The sequence below is a fragment of the Cricetulus griseus genome, chromosome 7 (genome assembly GCF_003668045.3).
Source record: "Cricetulus griseus strain 17A/GY chromosome 7, alternate assembly CriGri-PICRH-1.0, whole genome shotgun sequence".
Taxonomy (NCBI): domain Eukaryota; kingdom Metazoa; phylum Chordata; class Mammalia; order Rodentia; family Cricetidae; genus Cricetulus; species Cricetulus griseus.
This window is the reverse complement of record NC_048600.1, coordinates 2987107-3009416: the sequence shown is the minus strand read 5'-3', so window position 1 is coordinate 3009416 and position 22310 is coordinate 2987107. Positions and strand designations below refer to the sequence as shown.

The following is a 22310-nucleotide window of genomic DNA, read 5'->3' as shown; positions in this document are numbered from 1 at the left end:
TGGTGGCTCACAACCATCCCTTACGATATCTGGTGTCCTCTCCTGATGTGCAGATATACATGGAAGCAGAATGTTGTATACATAATAAATAAATAAAATCTTTAAAAAAAACTTTTTTAAAAAAGGATATAACTAATTAGTCAGAGTGGGTCATTTCTACTAGGTATTTCTATTCTCTCACTATGTAACACGCATAACAAACACTATCTTATTTAAGATACAAATGCACACAGGAAAATGAATTCCTAGACTTTATGTTCTTATGAGTTGGAGCTGATGTCTTTAGTTAAAAAAGAGAAACCAAAAAAAATAAATAAATAAAAAATAAAAAAATAAAAAACCGTGCTGTTCCAGGGATTGGTGAAGATGTGGCCTAGACTTCAGCTGGGAGGAATGGCAGGACCTGGATGATGCTCAGAGGATCCTGTACCCAGATGTGATGCTAGAAATCCCCAGCAGCTTTGTATCCTTAGGTAAGTGAGAATTACAGGGACTCTCAGGAACAAGTTGTCTCTGTTCAGTAAATATGCAAGCACTTATGAGATCAATGCTGTTTAGGCATATGATTCCAATCTAAGATCATGTCCCCTTTCTTTAACAAAAGGTTCATATTGGTTCCCTTACTGACCTGCTCTTTAAACTGTATACTGTCATTTTTTCAAAAGACCTGAATTATCAGTTTGGCAAACGTCCTAAACTCTTTCCTACTGACAGGACACTGTATTCTAAAACCAGAAGCCATTGTCAAGTTGGAGCAAGGGGCAGAGCCATGCACGGGAGAAGAACCCCAAGACCAGAACCTCCCAGGTGAGTTTCGTGTGTCCTGTACAGACAGACCAGGAAGAGGTAGGCTCAGTCAATGTAGTCATGTCAAGCTGTCTCAGCAACATCCCCCATTCCTATACTCAAGTGCAGTAGTGTAGTCTCCATGGTGACTGTAATGTAACGTCACCTTAATTTTTATGTCTTTCCATGTGCATGTGTGTCTGCGTATGTTGGGACATGTGTGTATATGCACATACTTGTGTGCAAGCATGTGGAGGCTTGAGGTCTGTCTGCCAGTCAAACACAGAGCTTGTTTCTATGGCTGGTTTTACTAGTCAGTTTGAGGCTGGAATTAGAAGCAAGCCACTATGCCTACCCACCATTGATGTGGGTTCTGCATTTCCAAACTCCAGTCCTCTGGCTTTTAGTGTAAGAGCTTTAACCACTGGGCCACCTCCCAGGTCCTTACTCATTTCCCTTGGATTTCTGTAAAACCCCAGTTACTCTCTGGTTTTTAGATTTTTTTTGTGGAAAGATCTCTGATGCTCTTGGATAGGTAGGATCAACATAGTAAAAATGGCAATCTTGCCAAAAGCAATCTACAGATTCAATGCAATCCCCATCAAAATCCCAACACAATTCTTCACAGACCTTGAAAGGACAATTCTCAACTTTGTTTGTTTGTTTATTGAGACAGGGTTTGTCTGTGGCTTTGGAGGCTGTCCTGGAACTCACTCTGTAGACCTGGCTGGTCTCAAACTCACAGAGATTCACCTGCCTCTGCCTCCTGAGTACTGGAATTAATTAAGGCTTCTAGATTTTTTTTATCATGGTCAATTTCTCTAAATTCTCAGTTGCACCCACTCTCTATTCTTAAATAGCTATTTTTTCAAGCATTTATCAATAATATGTAGGATCATTCTTTTAGTCCTTAGTAATTGAATACCTAATTGGTAGTGATGTTTTGTGGTTCTGGGGATAACAACATAAATCAAGCAAATGCAGCTCCCTTTAAAGAACTAGTATATGTTAAAAAAAAAACAAGTTATGTAATTGTATGGGAAAGTGATAAAGAATGTTTTATTAGGATAAGAAAAAATGGGGTTATTTTAGGAAGAGTCCTTAGTGGAGGCAGTTTTAGAGAGAGATTTTTTTTTTTTTTTTACTTTTAGGTAGATTGAGTTTTGAAGTATAGTTTTCCGAAGTTGACAAATAATGTATAAATGTATATACAGAATAGAGTGTTTATAACTGTCAGCTATATAAGTGTGGAAATGAGTAGCTGAAAACTGGTTTTGAAGCCAGGCGTTGGTGGCGCATGCCTTTAATCCCAGTTTTCAGGAGGAAGAGGCAGGAGACTCTCTGAGTTTGAGGCCATCCTGGTCTACAGAGTGAGTTCCAGGATGGGCAGGACAACACAGAGAAACAAAACAAAAAAGAAAAGAAAAAACTTGAGTGCATAACGAAGGTCAGCCAGGAAGCTGGTGAGAAAAGAGGTCCAGGAATGAAACCTGTGTAACTAGACATCACAACTACTGCCATTGAGAATAATCAGATTAGCAAAAATGCCTGTGTTAGTTCCCATTAACAGAATACTGCCTTCCAAAACTCGAGGTTTTCATCAAGCTGGATCAGAAACAGATCTGTGTGTCGGAGAAGAATGCTTGGACAAGAGTCTCACAGGTGAATTGGTGCATTCTGGGGAGGGTGGAAAAAGCTGGGCCTAGCCCATGAGGGTCTGTTGTGGGCAGCCTCTTTCCCAGGGCTACAAGTTACAAATGTAGGAGGAGATACCGGTGATCCTAGGTTTCAAGGTCAGGTGAACAAAGGGTTTCATGTTGAAAGGCCAAGACTCCTGTGGGAGTTTGAAGTTAACATTTTCCCCTTCTCTTTTTAGAAGCAATATGGACTTCATTTTCTATGAATCTAGGAGATGACTGAAATATTAACATATATAGTAAAATCCCTAGGAGTAGTGAACAGGGATACATGACTGAGGGACTAGTGGAGAACTCCAGGACTATTGACATGAGGAGGATTTCTCAGTGATGCCAGGCACAGCTTGTGTTGCAGAACCAAAAGCTTTTCAAAAGCAGTGTTTCATCCAGCAGTGGCTAGAATTGTGGGTGGATGGCACTTGTTTTTTGGTGTGTTTCTGGGATGTGGGTGTGTTAGGTTAAATCTGGAATTTGGAGGACACTGTCTTGGTTTATGAATTGGAAGAAGATACTTGAAAACACCAATGGATGGGTGCAACATTCTTAGGGACAAGTGAGGACTAAAGAAGTCTAGGTATAATTCACACACACACACACACACACACACACACACACACACACACACACACACACACCAAGAACTATTTTGCTTAGGTGATAAAAAATGATCTGGTAGTCTGTAATCCTGAAAAGGCTTACTTTTTTTCTAAGATAAAAAATGACAAGGGAATCCATATAAAACACTCAGTTATTAAGGGGGAAATAGAAATAAAGATTAAAGAAATAGCAAGTGAGAGCTGTTCAAAAGAATCAGTATAAAACACTCAGTTTTATTAAGGGAAAAAAAGAGAAAAAGAACAGGGAAAAGAAATGGCAGGTGAGAGGTATTTGGAAAGCTATGGTGATTAGCAATTATTCTGACTAAATTTTCCCATAGTTATTAAAAGAGAAAACCAAAACCAAAAAACCTTCGCCTTTAATCCCAGCACTCAGGAGGCAGAGACAGGTGGATCTTTGTGAGTTTGAGGCCAGCCTGGTCTACAGATCATGTTCCAGGACAGGCTCCAAAGCAATACAGAGAAACCCTGTCTCGAAAAACCAAACCAAACAAACAAAATCTTAAAGAAGCAGAGATTTAACATAAAATCTACCAATATTGTTTCCTTAACTTACTTGGGATAAAAGGCATATATTACCACCTGTCATTGAGACAAAATCTTTAGCAACTAGCATGGGAAGACGTTACCTTTATGTGAGAATTCTGTAAGAAATGCTGGGTATGGTTTATGGGCAGATATGGTTTATGGGTAGACATGGTTCATAGGTTTGGTTGTTTTGCTGTTAAAAATTTTAGGTGTCCAGAAAGTAGATGATCTGATTGAGATGAGCCAGAAACAGCTAAACAGACATCTGTGGCAAGTTGTAATCGCAAACAACTACACAGTGGAGGAAAGAGTTTATCAGGAAGAACATTAAATTTGAACTCAGACCACATTTTAAGATGATGATGAATACTGAGGACAACTTACAAGTGAGGACTGAGGAGTTTATTGTGTATCAGAATATGCTTCTCTCTTGGGTGCCTGATGAGATGCAATGCTGGAGAGAAACTGGGTTCCTGTCACATATCTGGGAAATCCCTCAGACATTCTGAGCTTCTTAGTCAACATCTTGCTGCAAGATGTTGAATATGGGGGGAAAGGGAGAACATTCAACACAAAGACGATCTTTAGACATCAGAGAGTTCATTCAGGAGAGCCCTCCTGTAAATATAATGAATGTGAGGAAACCTGTAATGAGCCAGCTGTTATTGTCCAAAAGATAACTCAGGCAGGGAGAAAAGCTTTCAAATGTAATGTATGTGGAAGGCATCGTATATGAAGCCTGTACTCACTAAGCATCAGGAAATGTATCCAGGAGACAACTGTGGTATCTTTAGTCATTGTGAGAAATCCTTCATCAATAGTGCAAACCTAAAAAACACTCAGAGGACATATACAGAAGAGAAGCACTGTGAGTATAACAGTCATCAAAATCTTTCTACCAGATGTCAAGCTTCACTTTTCACTCCATGAATGTAACAAACATAGGAAGTCTTTCTACTGTAAATCAGACCTCAGTGTTCATCAGAGAACTCACACAGGAGGAAAACCCTATGAATGTCACGACTGTAGGAAATCTTTCAATCAAAAATCAAACCTTAGCAGGCATCAGAGAACTCATACAGGAAAGGAACCTTACAAATGTAACAAATGAGGAAAGTCGTTCAACCAGAAATCAGATCTCATTTTACATCAAAAAACTCATACAGGAGAGAAACCCCATGAATGTAACTAGTGTGGGAAATCTTTCTACAAGAAGTCAGACCTCACTGTACATCAGAGAACCCACACAGGAGAGAAGACCTATGAGTGTAGCCATGTAGGAAAACGTTATATCAGAAATCAAAACTCACAGTACATCAGAGAACTCACACCAGAGAGAAACCTTATGAATGTAATGAGTGTGGGAAATCTTTCTACCAGAAGTCAGACCTCACAGTGTATCAGAGAACCCACACAGGAGAGAAGCCCTATGAATGTAATAAATGTATGAAATCTTTTTTATCAAAAGTCAGTCCTCACTGTGCATCAGAGAACCCACACAGGAGAGAGACCCTGTGAGTGTAATGAATGTCGAAAAACCTGTTGCCAGAAGTCACACCTCAGTAGGCATCAGAGAAGTCAACACAAACCATAAAGCGTGTGAATGAAAAGAATGTAGGAAATCTTTGAAGTATAAGTCAAATATCAGTATGCATCAGAACTTACAGGAAGGAAACCCATTGAATGTAGGGAAACATTTTGTCAGCCATCATCCATCCCTGGAGAGTTAGGAGAACCTAGACAAATCTTATATAGGAGACATGGTTTGGGTGTTCCTCCAACCCCACTCTTTTCTCATGGTCAGACACAAAGTCCATATATCTCAAATTCCCATTATGTAAGTGAGGCCATGGCCCTGAGCATTGTCTCTGGGGATATAGACACAAGTAATAGGCTTTGCTTCCAAGATTGGCAACAGAGGTGATACTAGTGATTTTTCATGTACTTTGGCTGAAGTTCGATGATTCCCTATTGTGAGAAAAGGTGTTCATTATTTGAGACAATGAGTTCATTGAGTGAAGTATAGATTTCATCACCCCTACCCTAAAATATTTATTTGTGCTTTATGTCAGTGAGAAATTAACTACCCCATTAAACTGTTGGATGTGTGAATTTTTTCTTAATTGTAACACAAACAGATTACTGTTGCTAATTCAGCTTTTAAATATGGATCTTGACCAGTTACATTTCTCGTTGCTGTGGCAAAATTCCTGACAAAAGCAACTTAAGAAAGGAAGGCAGAGGTGGCGCACGCCTTTAATGCTAACACTCGGGAGACAGAGGCGGGGCGGAGCTCTGTGAGTTTGAGGACAGCCTGGGTTACAGAGCGAGTTCTATGACAGAAACCCTGTCTCAGGAAACCAGGGGAAAAAAGGGAAGGATTTTTGGCTCACAGCTTGGGAGTACAATCCATCATGGGGAGAGGAAATTTATGACTGCCAGAGCTTGAGATGGCGAGAACAATGGGTGTTGGGGCTCAGCTAGGACCATTTGTTCTTCGTCACTGTTTAAAGTATTCTGTTTGTTTGTTTTTACAGGTCTGACTGTGTAGCTCTAACTGGGCCTGTAGATCATCACTATGTAGACCAGGCTGGCCTTGAATTCAGAGACCCTACCTCTAGTGCTAGCATTTAAGGAATGCTCCACCATATCCAGAATCCTATAGGGTTTATTATTATTATTATTATTATTTACCACTTTGTCCCATGTGGTAGAAAAGACACTTTGAATGATGAGTGTCCTTTAAAGTCTCTTGGGATTTAAATGGCATCCTAGTCAGTGGTCTTCCTGGAGAAGGTCCCACATATTCCTGAAAGAATATGCCCCTTGTTACCTTTGAGTAAACGATCCTTCCAGTTAGTGATTTCTTTCTCCCCTGGCTACTCTACTCCATTATACTTCTCCTTTTCTTTTCCCAGTTGTCTCTTTGAAGAGTACACCTCTAGTGTCTCACTCCCCCTTCCCCGAAAGATCCCTGACACTTGTGATTGTCATCAGGTGAATTTGGGCAAGACAAAAAAAGCACAGTGTGAAGGACAGGCAGTGTTATTGTAGATTAAATGAGGCACCCGAGGGTGACAATGAGCAATGGCCAGAGGGAGCCTGTTAAAGAAGACACCCTTGAAGGATGGAAGTGGATGATGGCCAAATGGACCATTGTTGAGAACACTTAGATGCTGTGAATGGCAATGACCAGAGATCACTGTGCTGACCTGCATGTTGAGGTAGTTTTTATAATATTTCCTTTATTACCCAGAGCAGACAGCTTTCTTTTCTTTTTTTCCCTCCATTTTTAATTTAAATTAGAAACAAGATTATTTTACATGTCAATACCAGTTCCCTCTCCCTCCCCTCCTTCCCTGCCCCCCCCCCCAACACTCTACCTATCCCATCCCCTTTCTGCTCCCCAGGGAGAGTGAGGCCTTCCATAGGCGGTCTTCAGAGTCTGTCATATTGTTTGGGATAGGGCCTAGGCCAACCCCCGTGTGTCTTGGGTCTTGGCTCAGGGAGTATCCCTCTATGTGGAATGGGCTCCCAAACTCCATTCCTATGCTAGAGATTAAGTACAAGAGGCCTCATAGATTTCCGAGGTCTCCTCACTGACACCCACATTCAGGGGGTCTGGATCAGTCCCATGCTGGTTTCCCAGCTATCAGTCTGGGGGTCAAGAGCTCCCCCTTGTTCAGGTCAGCTGTTTCTGTGGGTTTCACCTGCCTGGTATGGACCCCTTTGCTCATCACTCCTCCCTCTCTGCAACTGGATTCCAGTTCAGATCAGTGTTTAGCTGTGGATGAGCAGACATTTTTCTTAAGGAACACAACAAAGCTTAAGACATAACTACACTGAAACTTTGTAAGGTCCAAGTAACATCTCCCATAAAGAAAATGAGCTCTGTAGATTAACTGAGGAAGCAAGCTCAAGATAAGGATCTGTGGAGCCAGTGTGCCTTCCTACACAGACAGTCAAAGGTCACCAGGCTACTCACCACATCTGTTCCCAACCTTCTGGGAGGAAAACAAGTTACACATCTCTCCCTTTGGAGAGAAAACCCTCTCTGTTTAATGTCCCTGGTTTCTGTGGTGCTTACCTGAGCACAGGGCCTACATTCCATGTACAATTTGTTCTATAAAGAAGTTGGGATAAGCAAGCCATAGGGAGTAGCCAGGAAGCAGCACCCTCCACGGCCTCTGCAGCAGCTCCTGCCTCCAGGTTCCTACTCTGCTTGAGATCCTGTCCTGACTTCCTCCAACGATGAACATGGAAGTGTGAACCAAATAAACCCTTTCAGCTCGTTTGCTTTTGGTCAGTGTCATCACAGCAGTAGTGATAGTAAGTTATTATCATTTTAACTTGGATTTTCACAATCACATATCCTCATGTGGTTATTTGGAATCTACATACATTCTCTGATGAAATATCTGGGAAAGTTCTTGGCTATTTTTAAATGTACTTATTTATTTTTATATGTTGGATAATAGTCTTTCCTCATTCTGTGGCATTTTGGGCCTTTATGGAAGTTCAGTTTTAAAAACTTATAAGTATATATCTTTGTAAGCTTCTACTGTATTATTTCCATACAACCCCTTAAATGACCCTTGGGGAAAGGGAACAAAAGGAGGTGTAGGTGTTGGCCAACTAGGGACAGAGATGGGAGGGGGAACAGGTGGAAGGCGCTTGCTTAAAGGGGAAAGCTTGCCCATTCGTACATCCTCACGCAGCCACATAACGCAGGGCCCTTTGAGCCATCTAAGTATCTGCCTGAATGCTGGTGTGCTTATCCTGCCAGGTGTCAGGGGTGGGGGTCAGCTTAATGCCAGACTATCAACACAAAGAAACAATCTTGTGGTGCATTCAGGGAGGAATGCCAGCAGACTGTCACATCAATTTGTTGAACAGTTGGATTCTCTACCTGGGCAGTGGCTTAACAGTGGCTCCTCATAGTGTGGACCCAAAGGAGCACAGTCTTGTTAAAATCATGGGTAGTATGGGTTCCTTTATGATTTGCATTTTGCAAATGACAACAGGCTCCGAGAGAAGCAGCAGCTCCTGGGTGATCCTATGACTTTTTTCCCTTCCAGCCCTCTCAGCAATTTTGTCATCTAATTCTGTCCTTCTTGAAATACAACTAGCTTCCAGTTTCTTGATAAATTACATGATTATCTCACTTTCATAGAACCAGAAAATATGCAGGCTGGAAAAATTAGAGACCAGTGCTGACCTGAGTATTAGAAGGCCACTTATTTGGCTATAGCTCTTCACCTGAACCATTCTTAGTCTGTGGGCCAGAGCACAGTAGAAAGAAAGGGTAGGGAATTGACTGGGATTTACAGCCAAAAACCTAGAGACAAAGATTCAAAAGCAAAAAAGTATCTTTGCTATTTGGATTAATTCTTTCTGATGGTCATTTGGGTTGGTTAGGTATCATTTAGAGCCCAATATGAGGAAATGGCTGTGTATTTAAAGTTAAAAAATTTAAGAAATTAAGTTACAGTTTTCTACAATTCAAAATACCATTTAAATACCTAATATTTGCTTTCCTTTTGAGAATAATATGAGTGCTTAATACTTCTATGCCAATAAGAATGCCTTAAATAATTTCAATTTCGTTTTTGTTTTTTCAAGACAGGGTTTCTCTGTAGCTTTTGGAGGCTGTTCTGGAACTCACTGTGTAGACCAGGCTGGACTCAGATCCATCTGCCTCTGCCTCCTGAGTGCTGGGATTAAAGGTGTGCGCCATCACCTCCAGTCATAATCTGCTCTGAACAGTCAATTCTCTCCCTCCACCTTCCATAGGCTCCAGGGATTGGATGTCAGCCTTTCACGGCACTTGCTTTTAACCAGCCATTTTATCAGCTGCTTTTGCTTTTTTTTTTTTTTTTTAAATAAGATGTATCCACTTTATTTTTATGTGTATTAATGTTTTGCCTGAATGTGTGTATGTATGTATGCATGCATGCATGCATGCATGCACGCATTATTTGCACCACTGGCACGCCTGGTACCCAAGGAGGTCAGGAAATCAGACCCACTGGAACAGTAGCTAATGTTGGCTGTGAACCACCGTGTGAGTGCTGGGAATGAATGGAGGTTCTCTGCCAAAGCAATCAGGGCTTTTAACTGCTGAGCTACCTCTCCAGCTCACTTTTGCTTTTATTTTCCTCTTACATGATGGTAAATAACAAAGACCTGCTTTAGAAGTATAATTCACTTATTTATAATTTAGGTATTTTGAGAAATACTCTTAGGCTGCTAAACCATTACAGGACAACTAATTACTAAAGTATACTTTAAATGGTACCTAAGTAGAAGCACTCTGCAAACCATATGACAATACATATTAAACTGAAATATGCACAAGTTGTGTTCAGTACTTCCATTCCTAGATATACTCAATGGTAGTGTACGGAAGTCACCAAAAGACAAGAATGTTCTCCACAGCACTATTTTTAATTGATTAGAATTACAAACTGGACTGCCCTAACATAAATTCTGTAAGACCTTTATTTTTTTTAAATGGAAAAATACTGTATAGCAATTTAAGAATGAAACAACTAAGCCGGGCGTTGGTGGCGCGTACGCCTTTAATCCCAGCACTCAGGAGGCAGAGGCAGGTGGATCTCTGTGAGTTCGAGACCAGCCTGGTCTACAAGAGCTAGTTCCAGGATAGGCTCCAAGGCTACAGAGAAACCCTGTCTCGAAAAGACCAAAAAAAAAAAAAAAAAGAATGAAACAACTACATCAACAATATGGGTAAATTTTTACTTTGAGAGGTTGAACAAGGACATCCCAGGTCCTCATCTCTAGAACCTTGAATATCGCTTTATCTGGGAAACAAGACTTTAAATATGTAATTAAATGACCTTGTGACTGGAAAATCACCTTGGAATATACAGAGGTAGAGGAAGACCTGACTATAAAAAGAAAACAGTGTGGTGACAAAAAACGGGCTTTTGACATGGAAGAAGGTAAAGCATAAGGAAGCCAGTAGAAGGTGGTAAGGCATCAAATCTAACCCTGAGGAAGGAACCAGTCCTGCAGACTCCGTCATTTGGGATAATGAAACTGACTAAGATTTCAGATCTGTAGGATTGTAACAGAATAAATATGTGTTGTTTTAAGTCATTAAGTACTTGTTACAGATAAAAGGTTACAATCACAAAAATGGAAAACAAAAAAGAGATTATATATGGCTGCATTCACCTAGAATTTTTTTTCAAGGCAAAAATAATTTATAGCTCTGAAAAGGAGAGGACTGTTGAGAGCCAGGCAGGGTGGTACATGTCCTTAATCCCAGCAGTTGAGGGGCAGATGCAAATAGGCCTTTTGTAAGTGCAAGTCCACCCTGGGCTATACAGTGAGGCCATGTCTAAAAAGAAAAGAAAAAGAAAGCTGTGGGGCTAGAGAGGTGGCTGCTCTCCCAGAGGGCCTGGATTTGATTCCTAGCATCCACATGGTGTCTCACAACTTTCTGTAACTGTTCTAAGGATCCAGAAACAAGTGTGACACAGACATACCTGTAGGGAAATCACCTATACAAACACATTAAAAAAGAGGGCCTGGGTGGTGGCACACACCTTTAATCCCAGCACTAGGGAGACAGAGGCAGAGAGATCTCTGTGAGTTCGAAGCCAGCCTGATCTACAAAGCCACACAGAGAAACCTTGCCTCTAAAAACCAAATAATAATAATAATAATAAAATAAAATGAAATAAAAAAGAGAGAGACAGACAGGAACAAGAACTTTGAAGGTATTCATAATGTCCTGTTCTTATCTGAAGACTATGTTTGGTTTGCAAAACTTTAATCTGTGCCCTCTCCTGTATATATGGTATACAAAGTTTTAGAAATAGGTTCCCTGTTGGCTATATGTGGTGGTACACATGTACAACCCTGAAACTTGGAAAGCAGATTGCCACTCTCAGGACAGCCAGACCTGCAGAGCAAGATCTTGTCTTAAAAAAAAAAAAAAAAAAAAGTACTTTTTAATATAACAATTTTACAGCCTGTTGGAAAAATATGTATTGTGATGGGAAAATATTTATTAAGTAACTTTATACCTCAAAAAGTAGGGATTTACCCGGGCGTTGGTGGCGCACACACTCGGGAGGCAGAGGCAGGCGGATCTCTGTGAGTTTGAGACCAGCCTGGTCTACAAAAGCTAGTTCCAGGGCAGCCTCCATAGCCACAGAGAAACCCTGTCTCGAAAAAACAAGAAAAACACAAAAACCAAAAACCAAAACAAAACAAAAAGTAGGGATTTTATTTCCTAAGACTAACCCATTCTCATGACTAGAGAAACAAATAACTCTGACTTTTAAATGCTAAAACAAGGTGCTGCTTAATGTGCTCTGTTGTGCCTCTATCTGGACACTACAAAAAGAAGGTAAACTATGTTTTCTGAAACAGCAGTAATGAGAAAGGGGTACTACATACTAAATAACCAATCAATGTCAAAAGTATCGAAAAGGGTAACAGAGACTGTCCCATAATTATTAAATACAAAAACAATTTATAAAACACATCAGAATTTTATTGCTTGGAGAATACAGCATATGAAATCACAAGAACATCAAAATGAAAAGTCACTAGGCTTCAAACACAGAATACATTACCCGATGCAGTAAAATATTAATTAACCTGAAGTCTGCATCAGAAAGAAAAAGGTATGGAAAAATACCTAAGTTGTTTACTTGAGAAACATACACTTAAAACAAAGTAAAAGAATGTTACAGTACAAATTAGAAAAGCCAACAGTGACTAACTTATTTTTGTAGACTAAACTACCTACCTACCTTTGGTACTTAACCTTTTTGAAAAAAGAAAAAAAGATTCCTTCTATTTTTTCCAAACACTTCATTTCATGGGCATATCCATGAAATACCTTGAAATAACTTCAACATAAAGCATTCAGAAAAATTACTACTCTTTTACTACCTTTTCTGTTATACTGGGGAAGTATATCTATCTGATAAATGCATAACAATATTTCCCTTTTTCTAAAACTGCAAAATATGAATATTAAGAAATCTAATACTTATAAACTTTACTTAGCTCTCCAAATAAAATTAAAATCCTGGCAGCTAGAATCTCTTGGGGCTTGGTGAATACAGAAGTTTAAATGACTTGGCAACTGACACAGGAACTTAATGACTTCCTATTACCTTAGGTGGCATTTACACAATTTCTGCAATTACATTGGAACCCTCTCACAAACACTACCATACTTTAGTCACTGAAGCCAAATTAAAGCTGCTCACTTTTAACAGCAAGTTAACACTTCATATAGGGCTGGTCAGTTATGACACTTTTTAATCAAACACAAAACTTTTAAAGCTATCACTCAATTATGATGATGGGGACAATGATGTCATATCAAAAGTTAGCACTGGGCTCTTTAGGCCACCTAGTCAAGAAAATGTAAATGTTATGCTAAAACCAAACAATAAGTAAACTACATGTTAAATAATATTTTTAAAGCCCTCTTTCATAGCAATCATATTCATTAGCTTTCATTTATTTCCCTTAGCAAAGGTCTGAATATCCATGAGCCTCAGTTAAACCAACGGAACCCAAGCAACTGTTTCACAAGTCCTACCTATATACTCAAACGACATAAACATGAATGACTGAAGCAAGTAATACTATGAACAATTTTACTGAACTGGAGTGAAATAGTAAGAATCATGACAATCTTCAAGATTAGCCAGTCTCTGAAATGGCATAGTGTAGATAAATTATACTATAATAAAACTAGTTTTTACTGATACACAAAAGAGTAACAAAATCAAAAACATAACTCATCAAATTTATACAACTACCAGTGAATACATTTCCTTCTTAGTTTTTGAATGTCTTCTTTGAGTTTTTCTCTTAGCAAGTATATTTATTTATCTGAGCATATATAATTGTTGCCTGCATATACACTCAGTTTAAAAGACAAAAACATTTAAGTACTATACAGAACTGAACTTTTTCCACCAACCTGATTCAAAGTATTCTGCCTCACACCATGCCTCATCTCAATATAAAATTCTCAGTTTTAGTTCAGTTAAAAGGGCAGAGAAGATGCAAATACAGATGAAGAGATCTGTGTAAATGTCACTGTATTTTTATAACCTGATGCTTTCTGTAATACTGTTCACTGACCAAATAAAGGGTTCACACTGCTCTTCGATTCCAGAAACACCATTACAAATTCAAAGCTGATCTTACACTGAACCTCAAATTTTCAATAGTTCAAAGAGACAGTTTTACAAGTATAGCAGAGTAGTTGAAACCTGAACAGCAGACGACTCTAGAATACCAATGGTAAGTCCACCGAGATGCATATACAGTTACAGAGAAGCACTTCTTTCACTGTTTTCTTACAGAGGAAACAAAAGCCAAGATGGTGAATTTCAGATGTCGTCATCATCTTCTTCGTCTTGAGAAGACCCTGCCTGATTGGATGCACTGGCTGAGGCTGCAGCCAGCTGGGCTTGTTGGGCGGCTTGCTGCATTTGAAGCCATTCCTGCTGAGCCAATTCTGCTTGCTGCTGTCTAGCCTAAGAATTAAAAACACAAAGAAGCAAGTGTACACATTGTGGTTAAGTGTAACTAACAGACTTATTATCAAATGTAGATATTTTCCAAGTACTCTTTAACTATGACATATCTAGAAAACAAGAACTCTTAATATTTTTAGTTCAGTTGAAGAAACTGAAAAGGTAAACAGAGGGACTGGAGAGATGGCTCAGCAGTTAAAAGCACATGCTGCTCTTCAGAGGATCTGGGTTTAATTCTTAGCACCCACATGGCAGCTCACACTATCTGTTAAAACTCCAGTTCCAAGGACTCCAACATCCTCTTCTGGACTCTGCAAGCAATGCACACATGTGCTACATAGACTTGCATGCAGGCAAAACACTCATGCACATAATATAAAAATAAATATGTATTTTTAAAAAAGGTTGATAGAGCCAGGCAGTAGAACATGCCTTTAGTCCCAGCACTTGGGAGGCACAGGCAGGCAGATGTGAGTTCAAAGCCAACCTGGTCTACAGAGAGAGTTTGAGGACAGCCAGGGCTACCAAAAAAAAAAAAAAAAAAAAAATTGCTGGGGGGGGGTAACATTAGTAACTCTTTGGCTCTTCTTGCTGTGTTTTTCTTTTCTGTCCATTCAATTATAATTTTAATATGAACATAATTATGGCTTAAAAGGTCTCCAGTACAATTAGGAAATAGCAAATACAACAGCTACCCTGATATTTTCTTCTGAGTTCCTATTATAATTCTATACCCTCATGGTGCAAAAGAAATCCCAGAGCATAAAATGTTTCTCAAATGTATGCTATACTTTTACATTTTATTGTCTTTCTTTATACTTAGTCTATTTGGAATTTCCTAATTTTCACTTACTAATATATAAATATTTAAAGTCAAACTGAAATACCATTTTCTCCTTCCTGCATGAGTCAAGGTGTTTTCAGGAGAGAGAATTAACATTAGTTCTAAGAACTAATTTAAAGAAGAAAAAAGACTGTTAACCAAACATAAAACTGATAACAAGCAACTGAAAAAGCAAAAGGACACTAAGACACTAGGAAGCAACTGAAAAAGCAAAAGGACACTAAGACACTAGGTGATGTCAACTACAAGCAGCAGTCACCAGTCTAATTTGGGAACAAAAGAAGAGTGTGGAACAATGAAAACTTGTCTAAGGAACAATCAAGTGGCACCAAACTCAGATCTCCGAAGAACAGGTATATTTGCTAAAGTATGAAAGCACAAGAGAGAATTAAATGAGCTAATATATACAAATTGCTTGGTAATATCATTAACAAATGGTTAGAACTCAGTAAATATTGGAAACATTTTTATTAGTTTAAGATTTTGTCATTTTATTTATGTATGTGTGTGGATCTGTAGGGGATAGGTGCATATGAGTACTGGCACCCTCAAAGGGCAAAGGTGTTGGATCTTCTCGGAGCCTCCCAATGTTGAGTGCTGGGAACTGAATTCAGGTCCTCTGGAAGAGCAGTATGCATTCTTAACTAGAACTCTTTCTAGCCCCTATTATTAAACAGTACTTGTATCTTGTGCTTAATGTTTAAGGCTCAAATGCAGTGACACTTGGTGGTACAATTCCTATTAAATTCAAAACCAGCTTTACAGGTTGATACCTTGCTACAAAGAAAATGTTACCAGATTTTCCTTGTATTCCACTCAATAAAATCTAGTAGCAGCTGGGTGGTGGTGGCACAAGCCTTTTAACCTCAGCACTCAGAAGGCAGAGGAAGGTGAGGCCAACCTGGTCTACAGATTGAGTTCCAGGACTACACAAAGAAACTCTGAAGAAAGAAAGAAAGAGAGAGAGAGAGGGGGGGGAGGGAGGGGAGGGAGGGAGGGAGGGAGGGAGGGAGGGAAGGAGGAAAGAAAAGAAAAGAAAAGAAAAGAAAGAAAACTGGTTGTTTTTACATGAACCAGAGTCAAACTTGTCAAGTTCTAAACATTAGACTCTGTAACAAGCAATGAGCTGGAGGAAGAATCCTCTGAAGTGACTTTTTGGTCAATTTCCAATGAAAATAATTTAAAGCATATTACTTACTTTTGCAAATAATTCCTGTTGCTGTCTCAACAATTCTTCTTCAGGAATGCCAAGGTTTTCCAAACGAGAACTGGCCTTTCTTCTTTTTAGTGCTACTGTCTTGCATTCTTGTAAGACTTCTTTTACTTCACTGATGTAAGAGCCAAAGCCCAAACTTTCTAGTGCTACAGAAATGAAAATGTGAAAGGTGAAAACTATGGCTCTCTCTCACTTAGGAAACATTTACTTTTTTGTGTTAGTTTCCTCTTGGGAGGCAGTTATTTAGTAACTACTGGGTGGTTAAGACAAGATATTTTTAATCAACCATTATTCTTTAAGTTTTACTTTTGCTCTCCAACCCCATGCTCATCTATAGCATGAAAGCTAATGGAACATTTCAAGGCACAGGCCTTAATTTTTCCCTCTTTAATTTTTTGTTTTGTTTTTCGAGACAGGGTTTCTCTGTGTAGCTTTGGAGCCTATCCTGGCACTCACTCTGGAGACCAGGCTGGCCTCGGAACTCAGAGATCCCACTCCTCTGCCTCCCGAGTGCTGGGATTAAAGGCGTGTGCCACCAACGCCCGGCTAAAATGATTTTTTTTTAATGCTAGTAGAAATTGAACCCAGAGCCTCTTGCTTGTTAGGCAAGTTCACCACGCCCACCGCCCGAGGCTTTTGTTTTCTCCCACTGACCCACACTTGCTTACTGAATATTACCAAGCATTTAGCATTGTGCTAGAAACTGGTTAGATTAGAGAAATAGACAATTCTCAGTCCTGAAGTGTTTCCTAGTTTTCTGGGAGTACTATGCCATGCTTGTCATGCTTGTCAGGGGTCTTCATGCCCGTCCAGTGAGGCAAGAATCTACTTTGACCTATATTATCTTGCTGAATTTTAAGTGAAAAATGTGACATTCTTCCCGCCTACAAATACGGAACTGGAGAATAAAGATTTGTATGTTGTTTTTAACCCAAAATGTATTGGTTAGGCTGATCCTTACCCAGGTTAACTGAGGTACCTGCTTTTAGTGCTGCTGCTTCCTGAAACAGCCCCTTTTGTCAGCCTTCTTTTCTGCCTCCCGCAGGCTGACAGAGAGACCAGTGGAGCAGCCAGCACATGAGAAAGACTGGTGTACTCTGGGCATTTCATATCTGTGAAGTAGGCGCTGGGGCTCTGCAACAGCTGGTTTTTGTTGTTTTGTTTCCTCTGGTCTTCTAGAGAGGAATGAAAATCTTTGGCCAGAAGCATGTTCCTGCAGGGAGGCCATCACTGCTGGGAAGGCTGATTTGTGTACTTTAAAGGGACCTGCACATTTTTTCTTCTTGAATCTCAATAGCCCAGACACCTACTTCAGCCTCCTCAGCATAGGGACACTCGTGTATTACCACACTCTCTGTTGGTATACTGGAGGAAAGAAAAACTTAACTATTCTTTCATCCTATCTTTCTGTAACTTAATGAATATGTATGTGTTCCTAGACTACTTTTTTGTAATGGGACAAACTATGTCATTAACCAGTAAATTCCAAATATTTGCCCTTTTTTGTATTCTTTAAGAAACTGACAGACTTATAGCCGGGCGTTGGTGGCACACGCCTTTAAACCCAGCACTCGGGAGGCAGAGGCAGGCGGATCTCTGTGAGTTCGAGGCCAGCCTGGTCTCCAGAGTGAGTGCCATGATAGGCTCTAAAGCTACACAGAGAAACCCTGTCTCGAAAAACCAAAAAATCCTGCTGTAAAAAGCAACCAATCATGTAATAGTTTACAATGCAAATTTCAAATATTGGTATTATTTAGGTAACACAGCATGTACCATTCTTATTTTCTGTAACTTCTTTGCAAATCACTCAGTTTCTCTGATTTCAAAAGTTACTTCATATCCACTTTCCAAATACATTACAGTTTAGGCTTTAGAACAAAGCTACTCAAAGTACTGTTCAAGTACTTGTGCCAGAGTTTGTTACAATGGTTGTTGTTTGTAACAGTTAAGAGTGGAAATCTGGCCTGGTGTTGGTGGTGCACGCCTTTAATCCCAGCACTTGGGAGGCAGAGGCAGGTGAATCTCTGTGAGTTCGAGGCCAGCCTGGTCTCCAGAGCAAGTGTCAGGATAGGCTCCAAGCTACACAGAGAAACCCTGTCTCGAAACCCCCCCCCCAAAAAAAAAAGTGGAAATCTGGAGATTGGAAAGATAGCTCAGGTTAAGAGCACCGACTGTCCTTCCAAAGGACCTGGGTTCAATTCCCAGCACCCACACGGTGCTTCACCACCACCTGTAACTCCAGTTCTAGAGGATCCAATACCCTCCTTGGTGGGCAATGCACAGTCACACAGGCAAGAAAAACATTCACATACAAGAAAATAAAACTATTTTAAAAAGCACTAGGGACTTCAAGTTAATTAATATTTTACTGCATCTGGTAATGTATTCTGTGTTTGAAGCCTAGTGACTTTTCATTTTGATGTTCTTGTGATTTCATATGCTGTATTCTCCAAGCAATAAAATTCTGATGTATTTTATAAAATAAATAAATTTCAATTAAAAAAAAAAAGCACTAGGGAGGCAAAGGCATGCTGATCTCCGAGTTCAAGATCAGCACAGTCTATACAGAGAAATCCTGTCTCGAAAAAACCAAAGCCAAAACCGGACAAAAAAAAACATCCTTAAGACATATATGAAATTACAAATGCATAAAATTTATACTAATTGGGGGAAAACTATAGAAATTCTTACATAATTTTTTTTTTTTGAGACAGGGTTTCTTTGTGTAGTCCTGACTGGTCTGGAACTCTGTAGACCAGGTTGGCTTCACAGAGATCCACCTGCCTCAAGGCGTAAGCCACCACCACCACCTGGCTGCATTGGGTGTTTTGCCTGTGTGTGGGGTCCCCTAGAACTGGAGTTGCAGACACTTATGAGCCATCATGTGGGTGCTGGGAATTATATCCGAGTCCTCTGAAGAGCAGTCAATGGTCTTAACTGCTGAGTCCTCTCTCCAGCCCCTCTTACATACTTAATGGCAACACTACAAGAAAAAGGTAAATTTTAAGTGCCAACAGGTCAATTCAGTTTTTTAACATCAGTAGATCGCCATCATCACAGCAAATAGCCATCCACTGTTAGCTTTCTGAGTCATGTACTAAACTGAAGTTAGCATATTCCAAAGTTGAACTATTAGCACATCACTTGCTACAGCTATACTTTTATTCAATCAGAGCTCTAACTATATCCTAGGAAACAAAAATGAACCTTCCCCCAAGAAGACAGATTGTTATTAGATTTTTGGAACAATCATCACTTTCGTGGTACCAACAAATGTTTAGGCAGATCCTACTGAAATCCTTTGCAGTTTTCATTAAAAAGTGATGTCTTTTCCTTTAAGAATTTTAGCTATTTGTTAGATAATCTTCTCAAAGATTTAGGACAACAATCATATATATAAAACGTAAAAATAAAAACAGATAACAGGCTTCCATTTTTCTTACCACTCAGCAAACCAAACCAAACCAGTAAGGGGGGGGGGGGGCAGTTTCGAGATTCAAAATGGTGGGTTGGGAACACAGCTCTGTAGTACAGTGCTTGTCTAGCATATTTAAGGCCCTAAATTTAACATACACACAAATAATCAAATAAGCAGCAGGGAATGGTGATCTCAGCATGCCCATAATCTCAGTGTTCAAGAGACTGAGGGAAGAGGACCTTGCATACAGATCTAGGCTAGCCTACACAGTAAGATCCTGTTAGCATCCTGCTTCTAACCCTGAAAAAACAAAAACAAAACAAAACAAAAAACAACAAAACCAAACATTGCTTTTTTAAGGGGTTACCTACAATGTACTGAAATGGCAGAGTACACGTGTATGTAATACAATTATTTATATACATATACATGTGTATATGTACATACACACATCTTGTGGCTCTACTCCTTACTAGGATTGACTTCTGGCATGATAAGTATTCAGCCTTAAGAGACAACTTAAACACAGCAGGGTGTACTTTAAATCTACCTTCAGCACAGGATAAAGGCTCAAAATTAATCATTTGATCTTTGTCAATTCTGACAGTGGAAAAATGGATATGGTCAATCTGAAGTGGACAGATGTGCTGTCCACTTCACCTTAACAGGAAATTGAAAGTAAAAAAAATTTAAAGTTAAATTATAAAAGGGCAATGATAAACTACCTGCATTGTTTGATTAAATTTGTTTTCTTAACTTCAGAAGTAAACACGAAATGTTAGATTATTACAAAATAGAAGTTATTGTCTCAAACTGAATTTGACTTTCTGTTAGATTGCATGAAAAGCCACAGAGAGCACTTCCTCCAAAATTGCTAAAAGTACTTTTCCCCTTCTCTGCAACCATCAAAATGCAGACTCCCAAATCCCTACTGCAAACTTTTTCCAAGATAAGGAAGAAACTGCTGAAACTTTCAGAAGTGCTGACTAGCATGTGTCAGGCCCTGGGTTCAAGGCCCAGTACTGGCTGGGCGGGGCGGGGAGTGCCGGCATCTTTTGCAAAACTTTCAAAACAAGCTTTCAAACATTTTCAAAGAACAAAACAATCAAAAGTCAGAGGGAGTCAAAAAGAAAAAAATGTGGCACTTGCCTTTCTATTACAGGAGTACTTTGGTAACCTGGTGATGATGGATTTACCATGTTTTTTTTAAGAAGCAAAATTAGACTCCCTTTTTGGAAGGCAATAAACTTTAATTCCTTTTTATTTCTTTAAATTCAGTGCTGGCAATCAAACCCAGGACCTGTTCGTGCTAGGTAAACGAGACGCCACTGATCTGTGTTCCACATGAATCTTTCCCTCCACTATGGTAAAAAGGGTCAGGTGCGGAAAAGCGCTCTCTCTCTGGCTCAACTCATGCTTGAAGGTCTATCTAAAATTTAACTTGCTGGGAGAGAACTTTCTGTTTCCTTTCTCGATTGTTACCATCCACGTTTTACTTGTTGCGTTAAGACCTTACTACAACCTGCACTAGTTGGTACTGAGGACGTTTGCATTCCTCATTTGCAATACTAGCTGGATGAAAAAGTGTCCCAAGAATGCCACACGGGTATTTTCTTAAGGTGACAAGCTGTCTCTGTGCCATTTGTGACTTTTCCATTAACAGTACTTACTCGTGAAATGGAATAAGGGCTCTGTGACGCCAAGTGGCTACCTACTGTTAGCGAAGTTGTTGCCTGGGACCTTCGCTCAAGCCGAGCCCCACACCAATGGTTTACCTTGTATGACGTGCTCCGGCGAAATCGTTTTCTTTTCCGACTTGTTGCAAATCTCGTTGGCTTCCGAGGATATAAGGTGAATGAATTCAGTGCAGCAGTTCACGACCAGTTCTCGGGCGTCGTTGGCCACCCGGACGTTAGGGAGAGTCTCTTTGATCATCTTATTTATAGCAGCTCTGGGGATAGTGAGGTCATCGTCGTTGCCAGACGAGGAAGCCATCGTACCTTCCTGGCTTTTCGAGCCCCAACTTTTTAAAACTCCTCGACTCTGGAAGGCTGCGGCTCCGGGAGGGGTGTCGGGGTCGGGGAGCTCGGGAGAGAGGGCGTGGAAACGAGGAAGGACGGGTCGCAGGGCCGGGAATGCCCACGGCGCGCGTGCCTCAGTGCGAGCCTGCGCGACAGGTCAGGGCGCCCGGGGCTGGACGGAGAGCCACCCTCCGTGGGGCCTCGGGACCGACGCTGGGGTCCGACGGGGCGGCTCACACGACACCCAGCAGGCCCGGCCCTACAGAGCCGGAGCCCCCGCGGCCGCCGCCACCAGCAGCGGTTGCCGCCGCCTCGGCCGAACCATCCTCCGGGCCCCCGCCCGCGCCCGCCTCACAACATGTCTGCCGAGGCCGCGGCTGGGAGCGCCGGCGGCCCGGGACGAGAGCGGACGGCGCCGGAAGCCGCCCGAGTCGCGGCAACGGCGGGCGCGACCGCCTGGGCCGGAGCGGGCCGAGGAAGCCCCAGCGGCGCTAACGGTGGTCTCGATACAGGCCGGTGAGGGAGGCTGGCCGCAAGCGGTCCCAGCACGCTCTGCGCCACCGGAAGTCGCGCTCCCCGGGTCCCACCCTCACTCCTGACCCGTTTCCGTGTGTACTCCCCTCCCTGCCCCCGCACCGC

The 22310-nt window shown here is 40.8% G+C and overlaps 1 protein-coding gene across 1 annotated transcript; it reads right to left on the bottom strand.

Annotated features, from left to right (window-relative positions):
• Positions 1-12232: 12232 nt before the first annotated feature.
• Dr1 (down-regulator of transcription 1) lies at positions 12233-22209 on the bottom strand. The gene is made up of 3 exons (XM_027425949.2): positions 21426-22209; positions 16215-16378; positions 12233-14172 (listed from the first exon to the last, which is right to left on the bottom strand). Exons 1-3 carry the CDS (start codon positions 21643-21645, stop codon positions 14026-14028), a joined length of 531 nt encoding a protein of 176 aa, XP_027281750.1. The 5' UTR covers positions 21646-22209; the 3' UTR covers positions 12233-14025.
• Positions 22210-22310: the final 101 nt, after the last annotated feature.